The 26,105-nt window shown below is 45.8% G+C and overlaps 3 protein-coding genes across 5 annotated transcripts in view; 2 read left to right on the forward strand and 1 right to left on the reverse strand.

Moving 5' to 3' along the window:
- The window catches only part of LOC115339806 (mitogen-activated protein kinase kinase kinase 3-like), an 83,240-nt gene extending 78,730 nt beyond the window's left edge, over positions 1 to 4,510 (forward strand). For all 3 annotated transcript variants that reach the window (XM_030010298.2, XM_030010300.2, XM_030010299.2), the window contains exons 16-17: positions 314 to 491; positions 1,761 to 4,510. In XM_030010298.2, coding sequence (XP_029866158.1) covers positions 314 to 491; positions 1,761 to 1,989 — 407 coding nt within the window. In that variant the 3' untranslated portion in view covers positions 1,990 to 4,510. The remainder of the gene's footprint in view (positions 1 to 313; positions 492 to 1,760) is intronic.
- Positions 4,511 to 5,367: 857 nt separating this feature from the next.
- Positions 5,368 to 17,593, forward strand: ACAA1 (acetyl-CoA acyltransferase 1). The gene is made up of 12 exons (XM_030007759.2): positions 5,368 to 5,595; positions 6,581 to 6,674; positions 6,966 to 7,023; positions 7,852 to 7,931; positions 8,390 to 8,432; positions 10,667 to 10,765; positions 11,188 to 11,268; positions 13,167 to 13,357; positions 13,457 to 13,636; positions 14,438 to 14,493; positions 15,298 to 15,443; positions 16,418 to 17,593. The coding sequence occupies exons 1-12, from the start codon at positions 5,383 to 5,385 to the stop codon at positions 16,491 to 16,493; spliced, it is 1,317 nt and encodes a 438-aa protein (XP_029863619.1). The 5' UTR covers positions 5,368 to 5,382; the 3' UTR covers positions 16,494 to 17,593.
- Positions 17,594 to 18,312: 719 nt separating this feature from the next.
- The window catches only part of DLEC1 (DLEC1 cilia and flagella associated protein), a 39,854-nt gene continuing 32,061 nt past the window's right edge, over positions 18,313 to 26,105 (reverse strand). The window contains exons 31-38 of the mRNA XM_030007756.2: positions 25,721 to 25,843; positions 24,835 to 24,929; positions 24,659 to 24,743; positions 23,926 to 24,126; positions 22,889 to 23,050; positions 21,719 to 21,872; positions 21,007 to 21,127; positions 18,313 to 18,768 (exon numbers count right to left, since the gene is read on the reverse strand). Of these exons, the coding sequence (XP_029863616.1) occupies positions 18,654 to 18,768; positions 21,007 to 21,127; positions 21,719 to 21,872; positions 22,889 to 23,050; positions 23,926 to 24,126; positions 24,659 to 24,743; positions 24,835 to 24,929; positions 25,721 to 25,843 (1,056 nt within the window). The 3' untranslated portion in view covers positions 18,313 to 18,653. The remainder of the gene's footprint in view (positions 18,769 to 21,006; positions 21,128 to 21,718; positions 21,873 to 22,888; positions 23,051 to 23,925; positions 24,127 to 24,658; positions 24,744 to 24,834; positions 24,930 to 25,720; positions 25,844 to 26,105) is intronic.

The raw sequence follows: 26,105 nt of genomic DNA on the forward strand, positions 1-26,105 counted from the left end.
GGCATTCAGAGAGATCTGAGGCTCTGTTCTGCTGTGTGTGGGTGGGGAGGATGATCTGTCATCTCCCATTCACTGCTCACTTTTGGAAAACCTGCTGAGTGAGGAGATGCCGGTGGGAGTCAACCCTTAGGGAGAGCAGCTGCCTTAGGAGAAAGGGGTTTTACATAATGCTGAGTCCAGCCCCCACAAGGCCCTTTGGGCTCCCTCATGTCCGACTCTTTGCCCGTGCCCTTCCTGCTCTCCTCACTGTAGCCACTTTGATTCAGGTTACTGCTTCATCTCTTGGGGTTTTTGTTTTTGCTTTTCACCCCAGGTGCCAATATTTTGAGAGATTCTGCTGGAAATGTGAAACTTGGAGATTTTGGGGCCAGCAAACGCATCCAGACCATCTGCATGTCTGGGACTGGGATTAAATCTGTCACGGGAACACCGTACTGGATGAGCCCAGAAGTTATCAGTGGAGAGGGCTACGGAAGGAAAGCTGATGTGTGGTAAGGAGTACAGTAGAAACCCCACCACAGCCGCTTAAACTGAACAATCCCATTGGGAAGTTGTAATGGGAGCAACAGCTAGTAGTTGGAAGACGGAGCAGTGCAAAGGATGGAAGTAGGAGCTAACTGTTAGGATCAACTATGCAGATATCCAGAGGGAGCATGTTGTAGCTGAAGGGCCCAAAACAAGAGCACTCAGAATCACAGCTTGCTTTTGGAAGCTCTTATCATGTGTGAGGGTCATGTGCAGCTCGTCCCCATAGCTGCTTTTCAGTACTGGAAAGCAGGTTGATAACAAAGTTTGCTAAAAGAGCTGTTGAGTTTTGGTGGCCCTGATTTTAGGTTAGGTAAACTCGACTCAGGGGGATCTTGTGCGGCCTTTCAAAATCTGCTGCTAGATGTTTGCATATGGCTCAGGCATGAAGACAACCAAAATCGTTGGCTGCTTGTGAATGTTTTGATTTGTGGAGGATGTCAGCTGGAGCCTGAAGGAGTTGAGATAACACTACTAATCCTCCCAATGAGGAGGAAGCACTGTCTTCGCAGTATGCTTTCCGTTGGGTGCCCAAGCAAGTAGGGTCAACAAAAACTAGTCCCTCCAACAGAGACCTGCTTGCGGGGGGAACCTAGGGAGTCCTTAGCAGGCAGCCATGTACCCTGCACCACCTGCTCTGGCTGATGGGAGGGAAATGTGGTTCAGTTTTTTAGGAGCAACTATGAATGGAGGTGGCAGAGAGGGTCCCTGCTGAGATGAGGACTCCTCAGCAAGCACAGGGAAACCTCTCAGGCTCTTTGCTGTTCATCCGACATGCTCCTTCTCAGATGCACGTCAGAGATGAAATTGGATGTAGGCAAATGTGGTTCAATCTGGCTCAGCTTCCTGGGGAACTACATGCTATTGCTGAAACTGTGGTGTCTAAACTCGTGCCTGAGTTTCCCTTCAGGGACCAATAAGGTCTCTCACACGCTTTCATGAAACTTAATATCTGCCAGTTAGCGTAGCCAGAAAAGCCACCAGCTTTAGGGCGAGGCTTGCAAGTTCACTCCGGCTCGTGGGAGTGGAGAGCCCAGCGCCAAGAACCCGTGTGAAGAGTGAGCCTCAGGGGGCCAAACGTACCAGAGACGTGCGCCCATCTCCGGTGTGGGTTTGCTCCCTGCGCAGTCTGTTCAGGCAGGCGCAATCCTAGAGCCCGTTAGACTTCAAATGCACAGCTGCCACTCCAGTCCCTTACCCGCTGTCTCACCCCTGTGTGCTTGGTGTTGTTGCAGGAGCGTGGCCTGCACCGTGGTGGAGATGTTAACGGAGAAGCCACCGTGGGCAGAGTTTGAAGCCATGGCGGCTATTTTTAAAATCGCCACCCAGCCCACCAACCCCCAGCTCCCTGACGGCGTCTCAAACTCCTGTCGCAACTTCCTCAAGCAGATCTTTGTGGAGGAGAAGCGGAGGCCAACGGCCGAGGACCTGCTGAGACACCCCTTCGTCAACTGCGGGCTCTGAGCCCCTGGCAGCGGGGATGGGGAAACGCCGGCGGGAGGGGGGCGGCCGCCAGACCCGCGGCCTTTTGCGCTCTGCGGTTCAGACCTCTGCCCTGGGCTGTCCTGGCAGTGGCCGCCGCAGACCCCGTCTTGCTCGTTGCTGGCTCGGCACCCGCCACATTGTTGGATTTCCCAGCTGCGCTCGGGACTGTCGGCGCCGGGAATTCGGAGCAAGGGATTTCCCGGACTGCGCGGGTGCTGGCCTCGGACCAAGTAACCTCCTTGCCGCCGGCGACACCGGGGTTGTCTCCCCTTGCCGTGTTACTTACCTCTTGGGGAAAGTGCAGCAAATGGGATTTGTCCTCTTCCAGCACAACAGTGACGCTGGCAGCATCCCCGGGACCGGTGGAGGAATAAGATGCTCAGTGGCGATCACCACCTTTCGCAGGGGAACAGACAAGGGCTTCGGCCAAGCCAGAGGAGATGATCCTCAGACCGCAGAGTCGGGGTGACCTGGGTGTCCCCGTTCACAAGGGGACTGAACCCTCCTGGAGGTCGCGGGACCAGCCAGAGTCTCCAGCGGGGCAGCATTTAATACTGTTCTGTGCCTTAAGCGGTTACAATCAAGGAGTGATGCTCGACTCGGCACAAAACACGGAGTCGGGTGCGATGATGCAGCAGCCGTGTTGACTTTGCCTTTGTGCGTGCGTGTGTGTGTGGGTGTGCACGCGTGTGTGTGCGAGTCTTGGAAGAAGGGGGTCTTTTCGGGGTGCAGGAGGTCTCTGTGGGGTACACCCACGGACGGATGCCTGGGACCTCTGCCACGGGCCATGCAGAAGGATGTTTAAATGCTGTCGATGCCTGCGGTGGGCAGGGCTGAGCACCAGCCGGTTCGTGCTGGGAACCGTCAGGGTTCAGGTGGGAGCTGGAGGGGATCTTGGCGAGGGCGGCTCGCCGTAGAGCCGTAGCCCCACTAACCCGTGCCCGTGCCACTACGCTGGGGCTGGAGGAACGGCGACGCGTCTTGGAAGCAGAGCTGCAGGAGGATCCCAGTGGGTCTCCGTAAAAACCAAGCGGGAGCCTAATGGATCTGGGCTGCCGAGGGCTGGGTGCCTTCTCCTCCATGCCTCGTGGGACCAGCCCCGGGTGCAGGGAAGGGGGACATCACCTCCATGGTGGTGCCCGAGGGAGCAGCTGCAGGACCATGGAGCCTCAGACTGGGAGAGCAGAGCTGCCTCCGTCGAGGGCAGCTGGAAGCAGATTTCTTCCCACAGTATATTTGAAGTTGTAGGACAAAACGAGCCAGTTGAAAGCAGAGTTGGGCTACAGTATCTTTGACCAGCTCTGCCCTGCTGGAAAACCTGGGCAGGGCGCACGCACAGAGTCCCTGGAAGCTTATTAATTAACCAGATCTTGGTTGTTTTGGACAAATTAATTGCCCCATCCCACCTCCCCCTTCACTGCTGCATTAGCTATTTCCACCCAGTGCAGCAAAGGGTTAAATAAGCAGTTCCTGGGAGGTTGCTGTCTTCAGGCCAGTGTGTCAAACACAGGTTTATTTTAATATTGTTTTTAATTGAAAATGAAAAGTGTTGCTTGGACTGAAGAGGAAATTGAGAAATTGGTCGTTCGTGTGACTTCACACATCCTTGAATTCTTCCGTGTGAAAGAGATCAAGACTTTGCACCGTGGGTGTGGCGGTGGGAGCGTTTCCTTGTCCACACCTCTGAAAAGAGAAGCAAAAATTAGAGTTATTTCAGTTCAAAAAAAAAAAAAAACCAACACTGGTAGCGTTAGGGCAAATTAGAAGAAATAGCTAAAAGGATTCCCTATAAATTTGCCTGCAAAGCTGCAGAGGCCAGTTATTACCCAGGCTGGGCTCCAGTGAAGCCGGGGAGCTGCGGCGGGACAGTACCAGGGGTTTGTGCCTGTCGACCACAGCGGTGATGGGCAGCCCTCCTCGGGGAGGGGGGTTAAAGTCGTCTCTCCGAGGGGGGAATGAAGAATTTTATTCTGTGAATAGGACCAAATCCATCAATCTGTTCAGTAATATGGGACGGATGGAAAAAAATACAAGAAAAAAAAAAGATCGGTATTGGCTGGGAAGGGTTTTGTCAGAAGAGGGTAACAAAGTGTGTATTCACCAAAGCTAAAAAAAAAAACCAAAACCCAAACCCATTTTTAAGCTGTTTTCTCCTATTTCATTGAATCTGTTTGGTTTCGATTTTCTCAGCCCTTCAGTGATGGGTGGGTGTTCTCCTTCTTTCCAAAGCCTTGAGAGCAAAACGGGGTTCCCGGCCACTCCGGGTCTGGGCTGCCCCGAAACGCTCCCAGGGCCCTCAAACCACCCAAATCCTCCGTGGATGGATGCGGCTCGTGTGTGCGTGTGCGTGCGTGTGTGTGTGTGTGCACACGTGTGTGCACGTGTGTGTGCGCGACTCACTCCTCAGGTGCCTTTGCCTTTTTATTTTTTAAAACCCTCGCAGTGTTCTGATGTACAGAATGAAACTAGGAAAAGAGAATGTAATATTATGCCATGTAAAGTTGGTTTTTGGTTGTTTTGTTTTGTTTTTAATTTTATTTTATTTTGCCTGTAGGAGGCCCGGTGGCTTTCCCTGTGCGCCGCATCGTTACGTATCCATCGAGAAATGATTTTCTCTGGTGGGGGAGGCTGGAGGGGGACATCGCCTGTCCCCTGCACACCAGTATAGTCCTTTCCTAGTGGGGCTGCCTGGCATGACCGTGACCATCCCGGGTGGCAGTGGGGCTGGGGGGGGGGGGGGGGGGGGGGTGACAAGGCAGGGGTGGAGCTGATGGTTGGTGGGGTTTGCTCGAAATAATGAATCTGTGCAGTTCTCGGACCCTGCGGCTCTGCGTGTCCCTTTGTCCTGGCGTCCCGCTTTGTTCAAATGCTCCAAATGCACGGGTTTTTATATTCCTTTTAAAGTTATTTAATTTTAATTTTTTTCATTAATTTATTTTTATTTTAAAATATTTCCTTTGTTTTTCTTCTTTTCTTTATTGCTATTTCTTATTTCTTTTTTCCTTTTTTCTTTACCTTTCCTTTCCCCCCTTTCTGCCCCCTTTCCCCCCTTTCCTTTATTATTTTTTGTTTAAATTTTTTGTTTATTTTTCTCTATCAACTTAATTTTTTATTTATTTTAAATCCAATTATTTTAATGTTCCTTTATTTATCTTTAATCGGTTGTTCCTTTTGCTGTTTTTGTTTGTTTGTTTGTTTGTTTCGCGTCTTTATTTTAATTTATTATTGCCCCCCTCCATGCAGGGAGCCGAGGCCTGGGTTAAGCCTTGGGGGCGGGGCCATCGCGGGGCGGGGGTGGGACTATGCAAACGAGGGGGTGAGTCTCACCGCGTCCACGCCCACGCCCCCGGCGGCGGTGGGGGAGACGACAAGATGGCGGCGGCGCCGTCCGGCGGGGCGGCGCGGCGGGTGCAGCTGGTGCTGGGGCACCTCGCCGGTTCCCCCCCGGGGACCAGCACCGGGATTCGAGCCGCGCCGTGCGGAAGCCGGGCCGGGGTCTCGTCGCGGGCCGCCGGCCCCGACGATGTGGTGGTGGTGCACGGGCGGAGGACCGCCATCGGCCGCGCCAAGCGCGGCGGCTTCAAGGTACGGGCCGGGGCTGGGGGGGTCCAGCCCGCCTGTTCCCCCTTCCCGGGGGGGTCCCGGCGGTACTGCGGCCTCCCTGCCCGCCTCCCCACCTCGGGGGCTGGGGCCTCCTGAGCCCCACCACAGGCGCCGAGCCCCCTCACAGGGAGTTGGGGACCCCCGTCTCCACACACGGGCGCTGGGCCCCCGCCTGCCCGCTGCCCCTCAGCCACGGCCCGGGAGCGGGGCTCTGAAACGGTCTAAAAGACAACGTTTTCTCACGTTTTTAATGCCGGGAGCGGGGATGTAGCCCAGGTGCGGCAGGACCGCTTGGCATCCCCCCAAAAATTCAGTCAATGTACCGACGAGTTTCCCGCCTCCCCTTAAAGCCTGGGGTAGGTCTCTACCACGCTGCTTTTACCTGCTGCGGTCAAGCAGAGCAACCGCTTAGAGAAGCGGCATCTCCCTCGCCTGCTCGGCTCGCTGGGGTACCGAGGGCAGGTGGCACGGACCTGCCGCCCTTTTCCGCACGGGGTGAGTCCTGGGGCTCTGACCGAGGCGACAGCATGGTGCCAGGATGGCCCCAAAGGATGCGTGTCGCTCGTCGTCCTTCAAAATAGGTCTCGACGCGCCGGCGGTGCTTCCCACCAGCTGAGGGGTCACCTGTGTTTCTCTCGCTAAGTAAACTGAGGGGTTCTACTTGCTAAGTCGTGTCACGTAACTCACCGTAGTTGTTTGGTTTTGAAGGCCCTGCAAAGCGTGCTCATATGAAACCGAGCTAGGTAAGAAAGCGGGGTGTGTGTTACAGTGCTTGAAAGATACCTGGGGTAAAAAAACATGCAGAGTAATTCTGCTTTTGTAGGAAAACAACAACCATCATGAGCTGAGAAGTGGAGCAAAGCTGCTTAAGCATTGTACGCTTGCTCTCTGAGGTAACCTGAGGGTGAACTGGTGACAGGGCAGTTAACAGTGTTTATTGAGTAGCGCTAATCCCCTCTGCTTTTAGGATACTACACCCGATGAACTGCTGTCTGCTGTTATGACAGCTGTCCTTCAAGATGTCAGTCTTCGTCCTGAGGTCCTGGGAGACATCTGTGTGGGTGAGTGAACAACCTCTGTCCAAACTTGAAACTCCTGGTCTGGATAGCTCTCTGGGATAGGCTGCTCCTGGTGTCCCATACTTGCAGGTGTTGTGGGGTTGGAAGGGGTTAGCGTGTAGCGTTAGGTTTATGAAATCAGTGCGTCCTTCGTGACTGTTCTGTCGAGTGGTGGGGCTCTGATCTGGGTGCCGGACAGTACTAAGCCATGATGATGTTAACATCCCTTTGATGTGTGCAGCAAATAGTGAGGGACATGCAACCGATTGACTGGAATCGTATCTTTGCACTCAGGAAACGTGCTGCAGCCTGGAGCTGGCGCTTTGATTGCAAGAGTTGCACAGTTTCTAAGGTAAACGCTCAACCAGATCAAGGTTCTTCCTCTTCTTCTCAGGCTTTGGCTATGAAGCAGCACTGGGTCAGAGGTTGTAATGAGGCTCATGCGCTCCTAGGAAGTTACAGCAAATCACCTTTTGCCTAGAAATTAGACTTTGAGTGTTGGGAGAACCCTGATGGCAAAGGGACAGGGGGGCAGAGGTGAGGCTGTTTAATCTGTTTGTGCTGCCTGTGTTGAGCCTCTGAATGGGAGATCTTGTTTTGTGGGCTCCCAGCTGCACCTGCAGCTTCTCTGTACTGCAGGGCTGCACTTCTCTCTGCTCTGCATGGTCCCAAAACCATCAAGTTGTCTCAGGTCTTTCTGTTCACTTCCCAGTGTTGGTGGTCGATGGCTCATAGTGAGCTGGATTCCAGCTTCCAAACATTTCAGTCAGTGTCTGTTGCCAATTGATGTTTGCTTCTGTAAATCAGTGTATGACTACTACTTTGGAGACGTGCAGACAGAGCCCACCAGTAATTGTGGATAATGCAGAGCTTTTCAGTATTTCTGGCCCCAATCAGAGCTTGGGAAGTAGGCACATGAGAGGGCCCTGCTTACAGAGGACCTTCTAAAGACAGACCTGTGGGGAAGCACTCAGAGCCGCTCGCAGATCAAGTGTGGAACTTATCTATGAACTTTGCTTTCTTTTGGTGCAGGACCAAATAGGTCAACAAATGCATAAAGGGATCTGTCTTGAACGTGAGGGTTAAAATTTAATCAAGTGGCTTAATGCTCTCTTTAGATGTTTGGATTGTTGGGTGGTTTTTGTCACTGAGTTTTTGCCAATGCTGTCTTATTTTCTAGTGGTATTCCAGAGACAGTGCCGTGCTCGAGTGTGAACCGGCAGTGCTCCTCCGGGCTACAGGCCATTATCAATATAGCTGGTAAGTGTTATGGGCACTTGGATTGGAGTTGGTGCCTGCCCTACCCTGAGTACTCATGTCTCCTGTCATCCAATCTCTCTGAGCAGTAAAAATAGCAATAATGTCTTCTGCTGTTAGGAATTTTCAGTTTGTTGTTAATTGAATACTTTTATATCCTTGAGCGGCCGAGTTTACCCCTAGAGAAGTAACTTGTTTTCTGAGGATAAGTTCTACCATCGCTTCCATATCAGGCAGCTTCTAGAATTGTCCCTCCAGTCCTCTCTGGTTGCATGTCAGGTCATGGTTAGTCTTCAGCCCCATCAGCTCCTTGACCTGGCTCACGTTCTGGCAGGCGGTAGGGCGGAGGGAATGCCCCGTTTGGCTGTAGTGGGTGCCTCAGGTGTTCATGAAACCACAGCTGGAATGGAAATGCTTTTGCTCCTCTTGATAGTAAGAATGTTTGTGCACTGCTGTTACAGGTGGTATCCGAAATGGATCATATGACATTGGCTTGGCCTGTGGGTAAGAAAGTCTTTTTATGGTATTTGCTTAGGCTTCCTGAAGGTAGCACTCTGTCCCTCTGCAGTAGCTCTTGTGTGAGGAATTAGAAACCCCTTCCAGCCAGATCTGTCCCCCACCAAGGAAATAGATGCTGTCCTCATTTGACAAATGGGTGAATAAACTCTAAAATTAGGACCTGAGTTTAAGTGGTGGCTCCAGATGCAATTTGTGTATTTCCAGAGGCTGCTGAGTACTTTCACAGAAGATTGGGTCATCTTAAAGGGTCTGAGGGAGGATGCTTGATAATCCTTTAATTCTCCTGGAAGTTTTGGTCCTAGTGACCTGTCTGCTGGGGTTGCAATAAGAGGCTGTGTATCTCTTAAAAGCATGTGAAAAGCCTGTTTTATTAGGGTCCTCTGGCCCTGCTGTCGGGTACCACTTGTGTGCAGAGCTCTGACAGTCTGAAAGAGCCTGCCATAATTAGCTTTTTAACTAATCTCCAATTAACTAGTGTCTTAGAAGACTACCAGCTGTCTTAGATAAAGAAATTCATGTTCTACTCATGCTAATAACTGTTCTACAGACTTACAGGAGATGTTCTTCTGCAGTGGACAGACGTGCTGTTCTTTGCTTCAGTCCTAATGTCATAAGAAGTGTTTATTTTTTAGAGGATTATGTAAATGTTAGGTTGGCTTTGGAGAAATACTAGTAACCATATACACATTCACTTCAGAAGAACGAATTTAAAAAAAGTATTGAGTAATCCTGAGGCTAAAATACTGGGTTTCTATTTTTCTTTACCTTGGTAACTCTAAGTCTTTCTTGAATTATTACTGTACACAGTCATCTGGTAGTCCTTAGGAAAATGTTTATATTTACAACTTCCCACCACCTGCACGTACCTGGTTGAGCAAGATCTGATGTTGAGAACGCCCTTCCCTTCTTAGACTGCTGCGAAATAAACAGCTCAGCAAGACAGGCATGTTCCTCTGATGTAGGGAGAGCACTTGGTGTTCACGGGGAAAGCTTGTGCTCGAACACATGACGCTTTTCATTCGTTCACTTTAGCACACTCGTTTCAAGAAGTTGCTTTGGCAGTGTCCACCAAAATGATATGCATAAAAGTACTAAAAGGCTTGAAGCGTTTGGGATCCAGCCTTTGCACCTTTGGGTATGCAAGCCATCGGGGTTTCATTGTGAGAAGTTTTTTGGCCTTTACCGTGCAGGGTCCTCCATGAAGACAATAAAATCAGTAAGTTACAAATAGCTTTTGTGAGTTGAGTTTATCCCAAGTCATGCTCTTCCCCTGAGTGGACTCACCCACTCTGTAGGTGGAGAGAGACTGGATGACAAAACAAAATGCAGTAGCTGTGGTTTGCTCTTACTTAAAACCTGATTCTACACCTTCCTTCAGGGAGTAGATGCAGCTGAAGTCAGGTAATGCAGTGTCCCATATTAGAGTTAGTTTAAATTCTTGATAGCACTTACGATAAGCTGCTTGGTGGAAAACCTTACTTTCTGCTTGTCTTGTGTTCTCCATGAATGGTTTGTTATTTACTCTTCATGAGTGTATTTGTGTGGTGCAGAGTAGAATTTGAACCCTCTTCCCCTCGTAGGTTTCATTGTCTAGACCAACTTTACAAAAGCTTACTAGTCTTAAGTGATGGCTGTGTATTTCTGCAGTAAATTTGGATATCTTCAATGGGTTAACTCACTTGTAGGTCAAAGACTGCAGCCTCTGGGATTCGTGTCTTAAATTCTTCATGTTGCAAAATACAAATGGCATAACTCACTGAAGTCTCTTTATCGTGGTTTGCTTAATACTTTTCTTATTATACTGCCAACCGGTTCTTAAGCTGTAAGTGGCATTTTTATGGCTGTTGACAATCTCGCTGGAAACTCCAGTCCTAGGACCTTAGGTTTCTCGTTATGTTTGAGGACAAAAGCGTCAGAATCATTAGGAATTCCTTCCTAGCTGTGGAAACACAAGAAATTAACTGTTGACATTGGTATCCTGTTCTTAGTGAAACAAGGATCAATTTAATCAGCCATCTGTTTTCTTTTCATGGTAATTCTTATATTGATGATTGAAGAGCTACTGCCTCAGCCAGTTCTTAATTATTATCTGCATTTCTGTCGGGTGATAGGAAAGCATGTTGTCAAGATACTTGAGTTTTGATCAGTCTTAAGCGAGCAATTACCAGAAATGTAGTATGAAAGCTCTGGTAGCAAATTCAAATTTGTCTTGTGTTTAGCGTGGAAACGATGTCCCTTAGAAGTGCAAATAACCCTGGTGATATCAGTTCCAGTATGATGGAAAACAGCAAAGCTCGAGACTGCCTTATTCCTATGGGGTAAGTGTTTCCTCCTCCCAAAGTTCAAGGGTTTTCTAGGTGGTCTGTCTCTTCGGTGACAGTACTGTTTCAAATCAATCTGAATGTGGTGAGCTTGGGTCTGTATGTGTCGGCATCCTCCTTGGTTGTGGTAGAAGATTAATTGCGTGAAGTGGGGGGGAGATCAGCGACTCTGATGAAACATTTCCTTGTCGTATGTCTTAAACTCAACAGCTTAATGAGCAAGGAGAATGGATTTGAACCTTGTTTTGGTCCTAGATTTGATTCAGGATTTGCTTCTGCCAAGCAGTTTTAGATTGAGAAGGCAGCAGTTAGCTTTGAGACTGAAGCCACTGCTTGTACCTTGTATTGTCTTAGTAGAAGCTAACTGCAGCTCCGTCAGCTGTGTTGTTGGATTAATTCTGTGATTTTGTTTTCCCCAGAATAACCTCAGAAAATGTGGCAGAGAAGTTTGGAGTTTCCCGAAAGAAGCAAGATGCCTTTGCCTTGGCTTCCCAACAAAAGTAAATGCCTTTTTTTTTCTTTTCTTTCTTTTTTTTTTTATTTTTTAAAACCTTTTAGTTAAGGAATAAATACAGATGGAAAACGCATTGCTACTTCCAAAGAGTGGTTAAGTGCAGCCTTCGTGTTGCCTTCCAAACCTTAATAGTGAGTAAAGAAGCTTGAGATGATCAGAGCGAAGATCAGTGCATGTCCCGGGTTGTGTGATAATGAAACCCAACCCCAGAGCTGTACTGGGGATTGTGTGACTAATTTTGCGAGCCTTGAGCAGTGAGTGCCCCTGTATTTTTCAGCATCCAAAGGATACAACCTCCGTGAGGTTTGTGAAACGAATGTATGGTGCAGTATTTTCATAGTGGCTTTGGCTCAGTATCATCTGAAACTGAACGCGGGAGTGGCAGCAGAAGGAACCTTTTCTAAGAGGGAATGTTTAAATGTAGCAGTTTCTAGAGAACTGCTGAGCTTATGAGAAGAGTGGCTTGTATTCACTGCAGGTGTTTGGCTCCAAGTGAGTCCAATTCTACCTCTAATAACCTTCCTCTTAGGTTAAATCACTGCCAAAGTCAACTGACCCCTGGAATCCATGGGGCTGTACTGGCAGTCCAGTGGCAGGTGATATGTTAAAGTTGCTGCTAATCAAAGAGTTAAACTAACTTTCAGGGCTCTGTTTAAGCATCACCCCGGTCCAATTATTTATCTAATACAGGAAGCCACTGCACAGGCCAGTTAACCTTTAAATTCTGGCTCTGCTTCTTAGGGAACTTGGCATGCCAGCCTTTCTCACTGACATTGAACTGATAACGCAAAAGGCTATGTGAACGCGATCCTCACCTCTCACATGAGGAAAGGGGTGATTTTCTGGCCTCGGTCTCAGGATGTCTGCAGAATTACTGATCTGTCCTTCAGCACTTTGCTCTAACTGTCGCTTACCTGGGAGTATTAAATATTTTCATTTTATTAGTAAAAGCATAAAGTGATGAGGGGGTGAAACAAGCTTTCAGTCTCCAATTTGTATTCCCTGTAAAGGGTGCTCTGCTGCTGGAAGGGAAATCTTCTATATCAGCTTTACTGTGAAGGCTTTTAAATACCTTGTTGATATGAAAGATTAAAACTGTGTGTCCTGAGCTAATTATAATTTAGCTAATTGCATTCTGTCTGCTTTATCAGTCCGGTCGTGTCGGTTGTTCCCTACTACTAATGCTACTGTCTCAGGGACCAGACCCTATCTTTGCTGCACCTTTACTGCTAAATTAAGTGATAACCTTCTGTGAAGTCACACTGAACTATGCAACATAAATTGCAATCATTTAGGGTTGAAAGGTTACATTTAAATGCCAGAAGATTATACCTGAAGTCTGTGGTCTGAAGCTCAACTTGTCTTTAGCAAGACAAAACCAGGAATGAGTGAAACTTTAGCCATTCCCTCACTTGTCAGAAATCATTAGTGTTATGTAGAGGCTTAGACCACTTGCCCTGTTTAAACTCAAAAATAAGAATTGATGTTTGAACATCAGGATTCATTTATTTTGTTACAATTGTGGTGTGGCTGTACTACTGGACAAGTACAACTTCATGCTGTGGGCTGCTGGTGGTCAGTCACAAAGGTGTTGATGAGAACAGAACGGGGATCTTGCTCAGAAGCGTGTGATCCTGTGAGTTGGGTTTGGGGACAATGCCCATAACGTTAGCGATTTATCTCCTGTGACATAGAGGCAAGAAGTTTGTCTTCCCATGAATGGAAATAAGTATTCGCCTGTCTTCCCATCCACTGCTCAGTGATGATGTGCCTGTATACAAAGTCACACCGTAGTTCATACTCTTACTAACTGGTTTCCTTGGTGTTAGTTCCCTTGCAATTCACGTCCAGAATATTTTAACCTTTTATACTCTTCTTTAACAGAGCAGCAAAAGCTCAGCAGATGGGACTGTTTAAAACTGAGATTGTTCCAGTGAAGACCACTGTTCTAGATGATCAGGGCAACCAAAAAACAATCACCGTGCACCAAGATGAAGGGATTAGGCCCTCCACGACCCTGGAAGGTTTGGCAAAGCTGAAGCCTGCCTTCAAAGAGGATGGTAGCACTACAGCAGGTCAGCTCTGTTGTTAAATTTGTGGTGTTCCTGTGGTTTACCTGCCTTGTAATAGAATGTGCTTAGGCAAAAAAGGTGTTAATAGATCTGTTCCAACAGGTAATGCCAGCCAAGTCAGTGATGGAGCAGCTGCTGTTCTCCTGGCAAAACGCTCAAAAGCAGCACAACTGGGACTCCCAGTCCTGGGAGTGCTCAGGTCCTTTGCTGTGGTTGGAGTCCCACCCGATGTTATGGGTATAGGACCAGCCTACGCAATCCCTGTAGCTGTGGAGAAGGCAGGTAAGAACCCCTTGTCATTCATACAGTGTTTGGCAAATCAGACTCTGTGGACTGAAATTTAAGATTATACTATTCTAGCATGTGCAGCTATCAGCCATAGGAACAGTGAACTTAAATTCAAAACCTTAAAACAGATTCTGACTGGGATTATTGTAATACTGTTCACTTGTACTCATGTATAAATTGTCATTCACTTGTCTTTGAGAAGCTCAGGATTAAATCCCCGCATGGTCTCAACAAACAGTTAACATGTGGCAAGAGATTTAGTGATCATGTAGTGCTGTTTTTAATTCCTTAATGTGACCAGTGTGTGGGGGTGTGGGTTTTGTGTTTGTTTTGGGGTTTTTTTTCTACACAATTTTGGCATCTGAACAGTTGTCAGGCTTTCCTCAGGGTTCTTATCATACTCATCAGGTTAAATAGCTTTTATAGCTGATGATTATTGTTGTGTCCGCATATCATTGCTATGGTCGCAAGCTCAGCTATAGTTTTACCTTTCAGTCTCAAAATACCCTTCAATCTTTAATTCCTCTGCAAAGAAATCACATTTAATTTAAGGAAACTTGGCAAACTCAGTGACACAATACCATGAATGTGACATTTTTGCAGTCTTTAGACTTTTTTGTACATAAACACGTGTACAGGTGTAGATAGCCCGCATGGAGCCAAGGTTCCCCTCTTTTTGTCATTAGTGGAGTGGAACTAGGATTCATAAAGAGAGGCTGTCAGTGAATTATTCTCTTTGATATAGTCATACGGTGAAAATATCTCCTTTTAAATCCTGACTTTTCTGAACCATAGGTTTGACTCTGAATGACATTGATATATATGAAATTAATGAAGCCTTTGCAAGCCAGGTGAGTGATCATCCTGTCTGAGTTGCTACATTGCTTGGTAGCTGAGTATATTTCAGCTTGGTCTGCAAATTAAGATTCAGACTTGTTCCACATATTACATCTTCAACCAAATGTTAATAACATGTGCAGGCTATTTTCCCTTTCCCTCAAAAAAAAAAAAAAAGCAGGGCATTGCTTATACAGCTTAATATTTAAAAAAACCAAACAAAACAAGAAAAAAATATGTCCACTGAATAAGAATGTAATCTTTACTATCATATCCTCATACCAACTTGCAAAATCTGTTTCACAAGGGCTGTAATTTTTTATCGGGTGGTGTCAGTGTGAATGTGTTGCACTCACTAATTTGGAGGTCCTTAATGAAAGGTAGAAACTCCACTACTGTGTCTTCCACAAATCTGTGACATGCCTGTCAGGAAGTAGTGGGCTGAGTTTGAGATGGAGTTGATAGGCTTAGCTCACTTCTGTGTGCTTTGGATTAGTAATGTAGTTCCACTCCTTTCCACTGGGAAAGAGGGTCTAGCTGGAGTCAGGCCTTTGAGTGCTAACTGTTTCATACTTTTAAGAGCAGCTGACACAATGATGTGGAGTTTGTGTAATAACAAACGTAGTTTGAGCTAAATTCATTTTAAGCACAAATCTTTTGAAGCCCCTAGAGCTGCCTAGGATGGTTTGCTGTCTCTCTTTGTATGTGGATGAGATCACCAGTCGTCTTTGCAGTCCTCTTAGCTCTCTGTTGCAGGAGAGCTGAGAATAAACGGGGGCGAGAGCATCTCCATGAAACCATTCCCTCTGTCTTTCTAGGCTGTGTACTGTGTTGAAAAGCTGGGCATTCCCATGGAGAAGGTCAACCCCCTGGGAGGAGCAATAGCACTGGGGCACCCACTGGGCTGTACTGGTGCTCGTCAAGTTGTCACTTTGCTCAATGAATTGAAGCGCAGAGGGAAAAGGTGAGCACTGAGGAACAGTATTAGCCTTAATGCCTTACGTGTACGTAAGTAACTTAGGCTCAGAGGTAACCATCAGTTTGGGTTAAGCTTTTCCATCCCTTTGGTAGCTTTGCACGCGAATTCCCGGTGGCCCTCTTTAGGGAGGGCTGTGTCATGTCTCGCTGCCCGTGAACGCGGAGTCTCTCCTGGTCCGTGGTGGTGCAGGGCCCTGGGGTAGACACCTCCACCGTGCAGCGTTAGAGGAGCGAGTCGGTGGTCGGAGCTGGTGGCTCTGCACGGCTGGGCTGCGTCCAGCTTTGTGACAGTCCGGTCCCAGCTCTCTGCCCAGGGCTCGGGCTCTTCCTGACGTATGGAATAAAGCTGGTAGGTGCTGCTGGCTGGCTCTGCCACTGCTCCCTTTGGGGCTGGCACATAGAGTGTCACTGCACTTGCATCTTAGGAAGAGCTGTGCCCTGGCCTAGAGGGGAGAGTAACAGTGGTGGCGAGCTGTTAAATGCCAAGCAAATCGGGCAGTAACAATAAACCACCTCAAACCGAAGTGAAAGAACTTGCTCTGAAATCAGGTTTTGCACTCTGTTTTTCCACAAATCCAACTGCACATCATCTGACTATCCAAATTTACCTTGAACTTCTACATAGCAAAGCCCTGTGAAGGGCAGTGGTAGGAGGCAGGAGAGGAAGAGTTTATTCCTCAACCCACCTGAATCAAAGGAGTTCTAGCTTGAGCTCGCTGCTCATATGTCTGAGGAGCTTGCTTCTGGCACACTGTCCAGAAAGCAGGCAGAGAAACCTCTGTCCACGTGCTCTGCAAACAACACCCTGCAAGAACTCCAGGGCACCGGGACCTGCTCTAGAGTTAGAATCTCTTGGTGACACAGGAGAGCAGTGGGTAGCTCAAATTTATTGTATTCTTTTTTCCCCAGATGATGTAAAACTCATCTGTCATCTTAATACCATGTGTTCTTCTGTTTCAGAGCATATGGTGTTGTATCAATGTGCATTGGAACTGGCATGGGCGCTGCAGCAGTATTTGAGTACCCAGGGAACTAAACTCCAGTGTACTGATGAAACAACAGGACAGCTAATTCTCTGCCTTCTCTAGTAATAGGAAATGATTTGCACTGTGAAATCAAGTGGATTCAGGGATTCGTGACTAGATCTACAAATTTGAGGCACAAATGGCAAAGTAGAATAAATCGTACAGATCTACTAAGCAGGTGGGAAAATGCGAAACTGGCATTTGCTTCAGAGTTAAAAAGCATTCTGACATGAGAAGAGAAATTAGTTCAGCTGAAGTTCAACTCCAGGCCCTTGTGTGGTGATGATGAATGAATATTTCTAATTTAATCGATCCCTTTATTCTGTGAATATTACCAGAGAGCAGTAGTTCCTGGTACAGTATTTTTGTATGACAGATTGTCTAAAAGGGTCGCTCAAAAACATCAGTGCACAGGAAAAGGCTTTTCCAGGGTTTTCTTAAAAGATTTCACCATCTTGCAAGAAGTCTAGAACAGCTTGTTTTGAAAGCAGTGCAGAGACTTAACATCATTTCCTTTACAACTCTGTCTGTCCTATCCAAGTCATAAGTTGGCTATGTCTTAAATTGTCCCTGTGCTGGAGGATGTGCTGTAGCTTCCTGATTTTAACCAAGCTGCTCTCAAGGCTCCAGCAGGGGAAAGTGGAAGAACTAGAATGTAATAGACACAGGAGGTGCCTGAATAGAAAGGTTCAGCTGAACTGCTAGAAGCCAGGAGTTTGAAAGCGGCCATTCCATCTTTTCCAACACATTTCTAATTATCAGCTTGTGTGACTCTTAACTTAGAGGACAAGCTTATGCTCAATAATATTTAATTACCTAACATAAAACAGATTTCAGCATTACTCTTAACTGCAAGCACTTGCGTGAACATCAGTGACATCTCCGTACTTCAGTGCTAATACAAATGTGTATTTAATCTTGTGAAGTCTCCCTTACCTGTTCTCTCTCTCATGAGCAGAAAGATCACTGAAACTCAGAGCTAACAGTTTGAAAAAGAAATGTACTCATCGTCTTTGACATGTTAGCAAAGTTTAATTTTGTAACACAGACTGAAGTTCTTTGTCCTGGCTCTTGTTTTTGCACTTAATAATACAATTGGGGTTTTGCAATATATTTGTTTTCTTTTTATGGTGATTATTATTTGAAGGTCATGATTAGCTAGAGAGAGATATTTTCATTCTTGTTCTATAGTCTGCCTCACTCGGCAATCACGCGTGCTATATTTTAGAGCAAAACCGATTAAATTATACAGAGGGGGCAGAGGGGCATTAGCCATCTTCGAGGGTCCTTTCTTCACAGTGAGGGTCCTGTGTATAAAATGAGTTCTCATTGTTAGTACAAGCCTGTTTTAAACTAGGCAGAAGGCAGCTATTGTACATCTTTTGTTCTCCTCCAGTGTGGATTGCAGCCCCCTCCTCCCCACACACACTGCCTTTAACAAAAACCTTTTATATGACGGGAGTGGAAAACTTAACAGGCTCAGAAGTGGGAATTTCAGTGACCTTTAGCTAAAGTAATACTAAAAACATTTCAAGAGAAGTGTGAGTAAATGGGAACCATGTGGGGGGAAAGAATTAAAAGGAGGAAGGGTTCCTCCCTCTGTAGCTGAAGGGGATGCTCTCAAAACCCAAGCATGATGAAACATGCAGGTTGGTAATTTTCCAAGGAGTCCAGGGAAAGTTGGCTCTTCCCCTTTTCATGTAAGGCGCTGAGAAAACAGCCTGGGGGCTTCTGGCCTATTCACTAATTCTTGCCTTTGTTATGTGTCAGTGTCCATTTTAATGTCAAACAAATAAACAAGGCAAAACAAAAGCTATTTTTTAAGGTACAAACAGTCTTTAATTGTCATTTGAGGCATACTGTGATATGCAGAGGGTTTTGGCCTGTTACCATAGCTGCTTTGCAATTTAAAACCGATTATTTTGCAGAGCCTGGTTCTGTGGGTAACGGTAAGCTTATCACAGCAATAAAAGCAATACCACAGAATGAGATTATGGCTGCTTTCTTTAAAGTACCATGAACTTTTTTCCTCATAACTTTAAAATTTTATTCTGCTAAAATTCTGATCCATGTTAAAAAAACTGACATAAATGGAAATACAGGCTCAACTGATGGCACATCTGCATCCAACCCCATTACCTTGACATTTGTCTGACATTGTCTTGCTTAAATTACGGGTCTTCGTACTTTCCATCGTATGTTCCTCGTCCCCTGAGCTGTAGCTTGCAAGGCTTCTCTCCCAGTGTTCCAGTAATGGTCAAGATAGTTTCGTATTCAATGTCGCCCCTAAAATGCAGAGCAAAAAGACAGTTCAGTTGCATAAAGCTAGATGCAATTCTGTGTTTAAGGATGAGATTAGTTACTTTGTGGAGGAAAAAGGGGAGAATGGTTCCCTAAGGCATAAACTGCTCCTAGTCACAAGCACTATGTCAAGTCTGCGGGTGGCAATCTCACTTCATAGTGCTACATCCCACAGCTACATATAGGATGTTTGAAAAGAATGGTCCAGTCTGTACGTGAAGTAAAGACATTGGATTATTAACTTCATGTTTGAAAGAAGAACTTGAGTATCTTCCTACTTGTGAAATTCTATTTTAGTTAAATAAATAAAATGAATGTCTGCTGGGGGGGGGCTAGTGTTTGGGAGCAAATGCCTGCGCTGCCTTGATGTGAAAACTCATCCCTGTGACAGACAAAGTTTGAAAAGGAAAAGTTTCTGTCAACTCCCCTAGGACGAGGGGCAGTCAATGGAGTCCAGGTTGTAAATCAACAGCAAAAAGCTTATGGCAAGCGTAGTTTTGCACTAGGTAGAAGTCTTAGAGTATAATTTGCCTAAGGCTAACGCTACCCAGCACTACCGAGACTGTTCATCTGAAGGACGTCATTGCGTCTGAGAGACGGCTGTTGTAAAGGCCTGAGGCAAAAGCCTGCTCTGCCAGAAAACTTTTATTTTTCCCTTCTCATACAAAATTCCCCTGTAGGAAGACCACTGATTTAGAGAGGTGAATTATTAAGATCACCTCACACCTTGCATATAATTATTGACTAATGCCATGCTGGTCCTGAGCTCTGCTGTGTTGGGAATTCTTTGTCTGGAGCTGAACAGACGAGCTGGCTGCTATACAGCAACATCTTTGCTTTCTGGTACTTCCAGACATGCTGATTAGCGTATCTGTTTTCAGACAAAAAGAAGTGCTTCAGGCATATTCAGAAGCGCTCCGGAAAAATTTAGGCAGTCGGGACCCTGGGGAGGTCTCTGGTCGACCACACTGCTCAGAGCTGGGACAGCTTAGAGCAGCTGCTCAAGGCTTCGTCCCACTGAGGTTTCAGTAGCTCCAGGGGTGGAGATCTCACAGCCTGTTCCAGAGAGATCGAAGTTACGACAGTAACTTGTGTCACCTGTAGTTTGGTTCTTGAAACTTCTCTGTCAGCAGTGTTCAGAGCTCTCTGAAATCACTGGGATAGACTTGTCTTAAACTGTCTGCCACCATGTGTAACAACTTCCAAGAAAATAATTTGTAAGGGAAGCTGAATTTTCTTACAGGAGTTGCAGCTCCCTAATTAGAGCAAAGAAATTAAAGGCTTTAGGTCGCTACCTCAGCCATTCACAACTAATTCCTAGCCTTGACAAAATGATAAGATGTCCATAAACATAATTAGAACGATATTAGATGTTTATAGGACAAAGAAAGTAATTTTCATCTGCTCTCTTCTGTTCTTTGCTGTCATTTGCCTGCAGCTCACATTATCTTTGTTGTGTAGAAAACCCTTGGATTAGAGGCAACGAAAATACATGGATTTTTTTTTCTTTCTTGTCAAACATCAACATGACTCTAGCACTAAACATTGCACCAGGCTAAGCAAGGGTAAAACAAATTGTATTACTGTATTAGAACAACATTTTGTTCTATTTGCTTCATCAGGAGTTACTCTGAATGCCCGTAGGGAGGTAAAGGACTTGCAAAAGTTTCTTCTGGAGAAAAGCCACAAACTATAATGGAGGACCCCGAGACTGACTGCAAAAGACACTGCACTTTCCTGCATGTGAAACATGCTTTACTGGAATTCTGAACTACTCCAGATACATTTCTCCCTCTGTCCTAATAAAGGGCTGGATGCATAAAGGACTCAACTGTTGTATCAGCCTCTGCACTGAGTTACAGGCCTGAGATTTGCCCTCTGTTGAAGACATTGCCCTAAAAAAGGAATTTTATCCAGTGGTACGTAGTCTGTGTGTCATGCCAACTGTTGAAACAGCATGATTTTTGAGTGGGTAAATCTCAGGTCTGAAATTCTTGGTGCCAAAACCAAAAGAAATCCCATATACGGGAGCGGTGTAGGGAATACTGTTACATGGAAAAAGTACCAGCTGGAAGCCCAGGACTGGCAAGTGTTAGAAGCAAAATGAGCAGCCTGATAACACAAGAACAGAGCAGAACCGCTCTTTGCTTTCAGTGACTGCTCGCAATAGAAGTCTGGGCTTGACAGGGAATAACAGCAAGATTTCAGTCCTGTTAACCGTACCTTGCAGTAAAGCTGATCTGCAGAATCTCTTTGGTAGGTGGGTCCCCTTCACGTGCCTCCAAAACGCCATTAGTAGGGGAGACAGAAAAGACTTGCAGGTCATTATGCCTTTCCTGTTCATCTGCAGTAAAAGGGGCAAATATCAAACAAAGCAATACAAGACCCTTTGTACAAGTTTGCATAGCACGTAGCACTCAACGCGCCAACTAGTAAATCATGTCTTGCACTATCATCAGATGCTTTCTGTGCGTGTGGCCAGTTTCTGTTGTCATCCTCTAATCAAGGGGAGTGATCAGTGGTCTCCACGTCAAAATAATAAGGCCCTGATCTTCTTTCTCTTGAAGCCCACCTGTTGTTAACATTGTTAGGCACAAGCTCAAACTGAACTCATGAGGAGCTACTGCTTCTTGTTGCCTCTTAGGACAGTGTTATAAATGAGCAAAGCATGTCCAGTACTTGTGAGGGTTGTGATTCAATCTTTTGGTTCAATCTGGAGTAACTGCTGAAATCAGTAGAGATACACTGATGTCAAAAAAAAAAAAAAAAAAAGAAAAAGCCCACATAAGTGAGAACAGAAGCAGACCTGATAGGCTTGCAGCCAACATCATCATATATTGGCTATATATTGAGTGAGTGCATGCAGTCTTACTAAATAAAAACACTGAAGAGCGAAACTATGTAACAAGGAAATCCAATTGCAAAACCAGAATACCCAGCAAAGCAGCCCAGTAACTTCTACAGCCACTCCTGTTACACAAGAAGACATGTTCAGTCTTGGTCTGCGCAACAAAGCAGGTCTTGAAATCAACCGTGTCACAAGAGAGCTCCAGAACTGGAACAGTGAGGTATGCAGTCACTGGGACCAGCTACAAAACAGAGAAAAGGGAAAGGAGAAAAAAAAAAACAAAAAACAAAACCCCACTTACTTTTATAGAGCTTTAATAATACCTGCTACAGCTGGATCATTCTTAACCCCAAGCACTGAATCAAGAGTAGTTGTTCTGTGTTCTTTTGTCAGAGTCAATTCCCCATTCTACAGCTTTGAGTGAATTAAGTTGTTGCTTGTTGTACTGTTTGGGGATAGGTTTTCAAACCAGACACTGTGGTCTTAAGGAAGCAACACAGAGTGAACATTCTGATTTGTTATGAGGGTTTTCTGAGAGATGCAGACATTACAGCATCTTGTCGTCCCTTAGGACTGTATATGGCCCACTGTGAGTCATTCAATTTGTGCAGATTGCCCAAGATTATTATTAAATTGACTGTATCTTAGATATGGTGCTTGGATCTTACGCAGATCAGTCCTCAGAAATACCTGGTATGAAATAAAAAAATGCCTGCAGTGTACTAGAACTGCTGAAGAACTTGGGGGAGTTTATAGCTTTCCATCTGGAAGGGATCGGTCTTTAAATGTGTGTGGGCTGTGACCACACCACATGAATTAGACAGACTCGGGAGACGTTGAAGAAGCACTTGGGTACTGCAGGAGGCAGTGCTTGGTGACTCAGCCGCTGGCACATTCGCCGAGACAGTCGTGACCCCATGTCTCAGAAGGACATTGAGAGTCACACTGACATCGGGTGTGCTGCCCTTTGATTGAGCCATATCATCAAGCCGTCATGCTGTGCAGAGAGCTGGGGTACGAGCACCAGGGTGCTGACCCCAAACCGCTCTGTCCCTCCGAAAGTCACCTGCAGTCTCAACAGAGAGCTGTTTCCTTTGGCAAACCTGTGGCCATCCACTTTAACTGGATGACACAATTTACTCTAGAGGTGGGTGTATTTCAAAGCCCAGTAAATCCTAAGGCACATTGATTCTGAGTCAGAGATGCTGATAGAACACAGCCCTTTCTCAGGGCCCAGAGATCTTATTCTGATCTTACCTGGGTAGTGCGGTTACTATGTTCAATGACCAGATTTTGATTAAACTTCAGCTTTCTCTCTCCATTCTCAAACTGGAGCACTTGGACTCCAGGAAGCAGCTGGGCATCTGGCAAATGTTGATACGTAAGTAACTCCAGAGTTGTGTGGAATGACACTTTCACCTGTGGGAAGAGGAATTCAGATGACCATCACATAAGAAGACACTGTTGTGCAGGAAATCCAAAGTAAACATTGCTGAAAGGCCCAGGCACACACTTTCCCACTGGAACCAAAAGGTGTCATGCCAGCAACCAAATTCCCACTGGAACAAAGCATTATAATTAAAGAAAAAACACGGCTATTTCCTATGAATCCAGTACACGGAGATGGAGTGTAAAGGTGAACAGCTAATCTCCAAACCACAGGGAACAAACAGCCTCTAGCAAGACAAAGGTTCTAAATTCCTGAGGTTACAAACACCATACTCCCAAAGCTGTCTTAGACATATAAGTCTTCTTTCTTCCTGCACACGCAGAATTAAGATGTATGTGTCTGTGTCAAAATGAACACTGAAAAATGAGAAGCACACTTCAAAAATGCAACTGTTGCTCATTCTTTGCACCCTAGCTAATTCTTGACTCCAGGACTTCATTTCCTTTAATGTCATTGTATACACCCAAAACGAAAACAATTTTTCTCTGTTTGCACTGCCGGCATGTAATTTGAAGAAATGAGGGCCTGCAATCTTTGGAAATCTTTTAATTTGTCCAGCATATATATGGCTATTGATTTAGCTGAGCTCCAAAAACCACAGGAGCTTGCAGCAGGTCAGAGTTGATGAGAAAAGCACATCAGGACCGCTGCAGAAAAATACTTTGTACCCGCAATAGAGCAGGCAAAGCTGCAATAATTGGCATTTGCTAATATACCACTATTTCCCCTGAAATCGGGAGACTTCTACACTGGTTGTATTTTTCTTGTGGTTCATCTGGGCCATGCTAACACACCAATTACTGAACTATCTATTCTGGCACAGGATTATTATTTTTGAGCCTACCAGCATGTTTTGCTGTGGATAAAGTACAAGTTGCGGATGCTGTTCTTTTTCCTCCTTCTTGCTGTGGGATGTTTTGGTGCTCTTTTTGGGATCTGTGCTGGACAGGCTGAAGGGCGTAGACAGAAGGAGCCTGAAGTACAGAGGAACCTTAGTGCAATTGATGAGTTTCAAACTCTGAGTCATTACCGAATCTGTCAAAACCTGGTGGAGAAATGATTCAAAACTGGTTAGCTGTAACTCCCTTGAGAGGTTTGTGCTAGTCTGTCTGGTCATTCAGCACCACTGGGGATCTGAAGGACTTTACCCCAAAGCAACCCAGTATTTTCTACTTGTGTTTTTCAAAATTTCTTGAGTAAAAAACCAAAATACAAATAATGTAATAAAAAGTCTTTGAATGTCACAGGTCACAGAAACTGACCAGGCCACTCTAAGTGACTCATTCTGCTATCAGACCTTTATGTCCTGAAAATAAGTACTTATTTTTCTATTTACAAACTCCGCTACAAAGACATATAAAATAGCCATTTTATGGCTCAGCTTTGCTTATTCCTAGCTGATAAGTACTTGTAGCCCTTTTGTTTTACCTATCTTGTTATGCGCAATATAGAAAATTGCAACATGAGGCTACTGGGGATAAAGATGCATTTTAAAAACCATGTGCACACAGCTCTGAATTCTTGCAGTAGCACAGCAGTACAAACCAGCTGAATACATCGGTGTGTGAAATACTTACTCCTAACAGAGGCTGCTCTGGTACGAGATCACTTGCCATTGAATAAAACACCATTCCTCTGTCATGATCCGTGTCTACTTTTAACCTGAGTGTAAAGAATCGGAGCTGGTCAGAGCCCTGCCCTCCAGGCTGATTCATTCTGCGAGCGTACTAGCTGTCAGTGAGATGGTACTTACAGAGCATGCCTTACAAAAGCTTGCATGTCTACTCGTAACGGTGGAGCTTCATAGCCATGTCTGCGATGCACTTTGTTAGGCACTGTCTTTGCAAGCTGACAACAAAATGAGAACAGAAACAATGTGTAAAATGATAGCACTAAAACCCGAAACCCTACTTTTAGCCCGAGAGGCTGTTAGCCAAAATAGGATTCTGCTTGACAATGTATTGCCTGTTTGTAAGACATGGTGGTAACATGCAAGGAACAGCAAAAAGCTAAGCAGTAGTTGAACTCTGAATGGCTGTGGTTAATTAATACAGGCGCAGATGTTTCTTTCTCCAGGAATCAGGAGCATTAGGGACGTTTTTATTAAATATTCCATTATCATTCATTCATTATACCTTGCACCTTTGCAATGATTCATGTCAGAGAACTGCAGAGCAATTCATAAAACACTATTCAAGCCTCACATTAGCCTGTGAGCTGCACTTGCAGTTGTTGAAGAGGAAGTTTCCCAGAGGAGAGATATGCTGTCCAAATTCACACAGGAAGGTGGATGCAGAGCCAGGAACAGAACTCAGCAGTCCTGAGTCTCAGTCCCATTGTTAACTATTGTTATCAATAAAACCTGATGTTGTGATAGCGTTTCAAACCCTGGGCTTTTGTCTGGGGTCTACTGCACCAGACAATGTAAGAAGATGGTGACATTCCCACCCCAGAATGCTTCCAAGCTAAAAGGCAAATACAACAAATGAACCACCCTAGTTAAGGAAGGATGTACAGGGTAGCAGGAACAGGACTGTTTATACAGACTGGCCAGGTACACAGAAGATTGTACATAAATCACAGGAAGGGAAACGATTATTTTCTAGCCATCTTTAGCCTTGCTGTGGGAGTCAGTTTACCTTGTCGTCTAGGCTCATGAAACCCAGCACAAACCCTTCACGCTGCACTTCAGTCACGTTCTCTGGGAGGACGTGTGGGGTGAAGGAGATGCAAACGGAGATGCTGCCACCTCCTGGAACCACCTGCAGTCGAGAGAACAGTTCAGTAGTGCAGGGAGCTGCCTGGGATTGCACAAGCATCCTCAGCTGCTAAAACTGAGTTGCACAAGCAGCATGAGATCTCCTGGGGATGGGCTACGCTCAGACTTGCCCTAAAATGACAACATGTGACAACAAAACTGTCAATTATTTCAGCTGCAAATACCAGTGTAGCTGCTTTTTAGCATCAACAGAGTTTAAGCACAGTGACAGACCAACTCTGTAAGTACATAAACATATATACATA

This window comes from Aquila chrysaetos, chromosome 3 (genome assembly GCF_900496995.4).
Source record: "Aquila chrysaetos chrysaetos chromosome 3, bAquChr1.4, whole genome shotgun sequence".
Lineage (NCBI taxonomy): Eukaryota > Metazoa > Chordata > Aves > Accipitriformes > Accipitridae > Aquila > Aquila chrysaetos.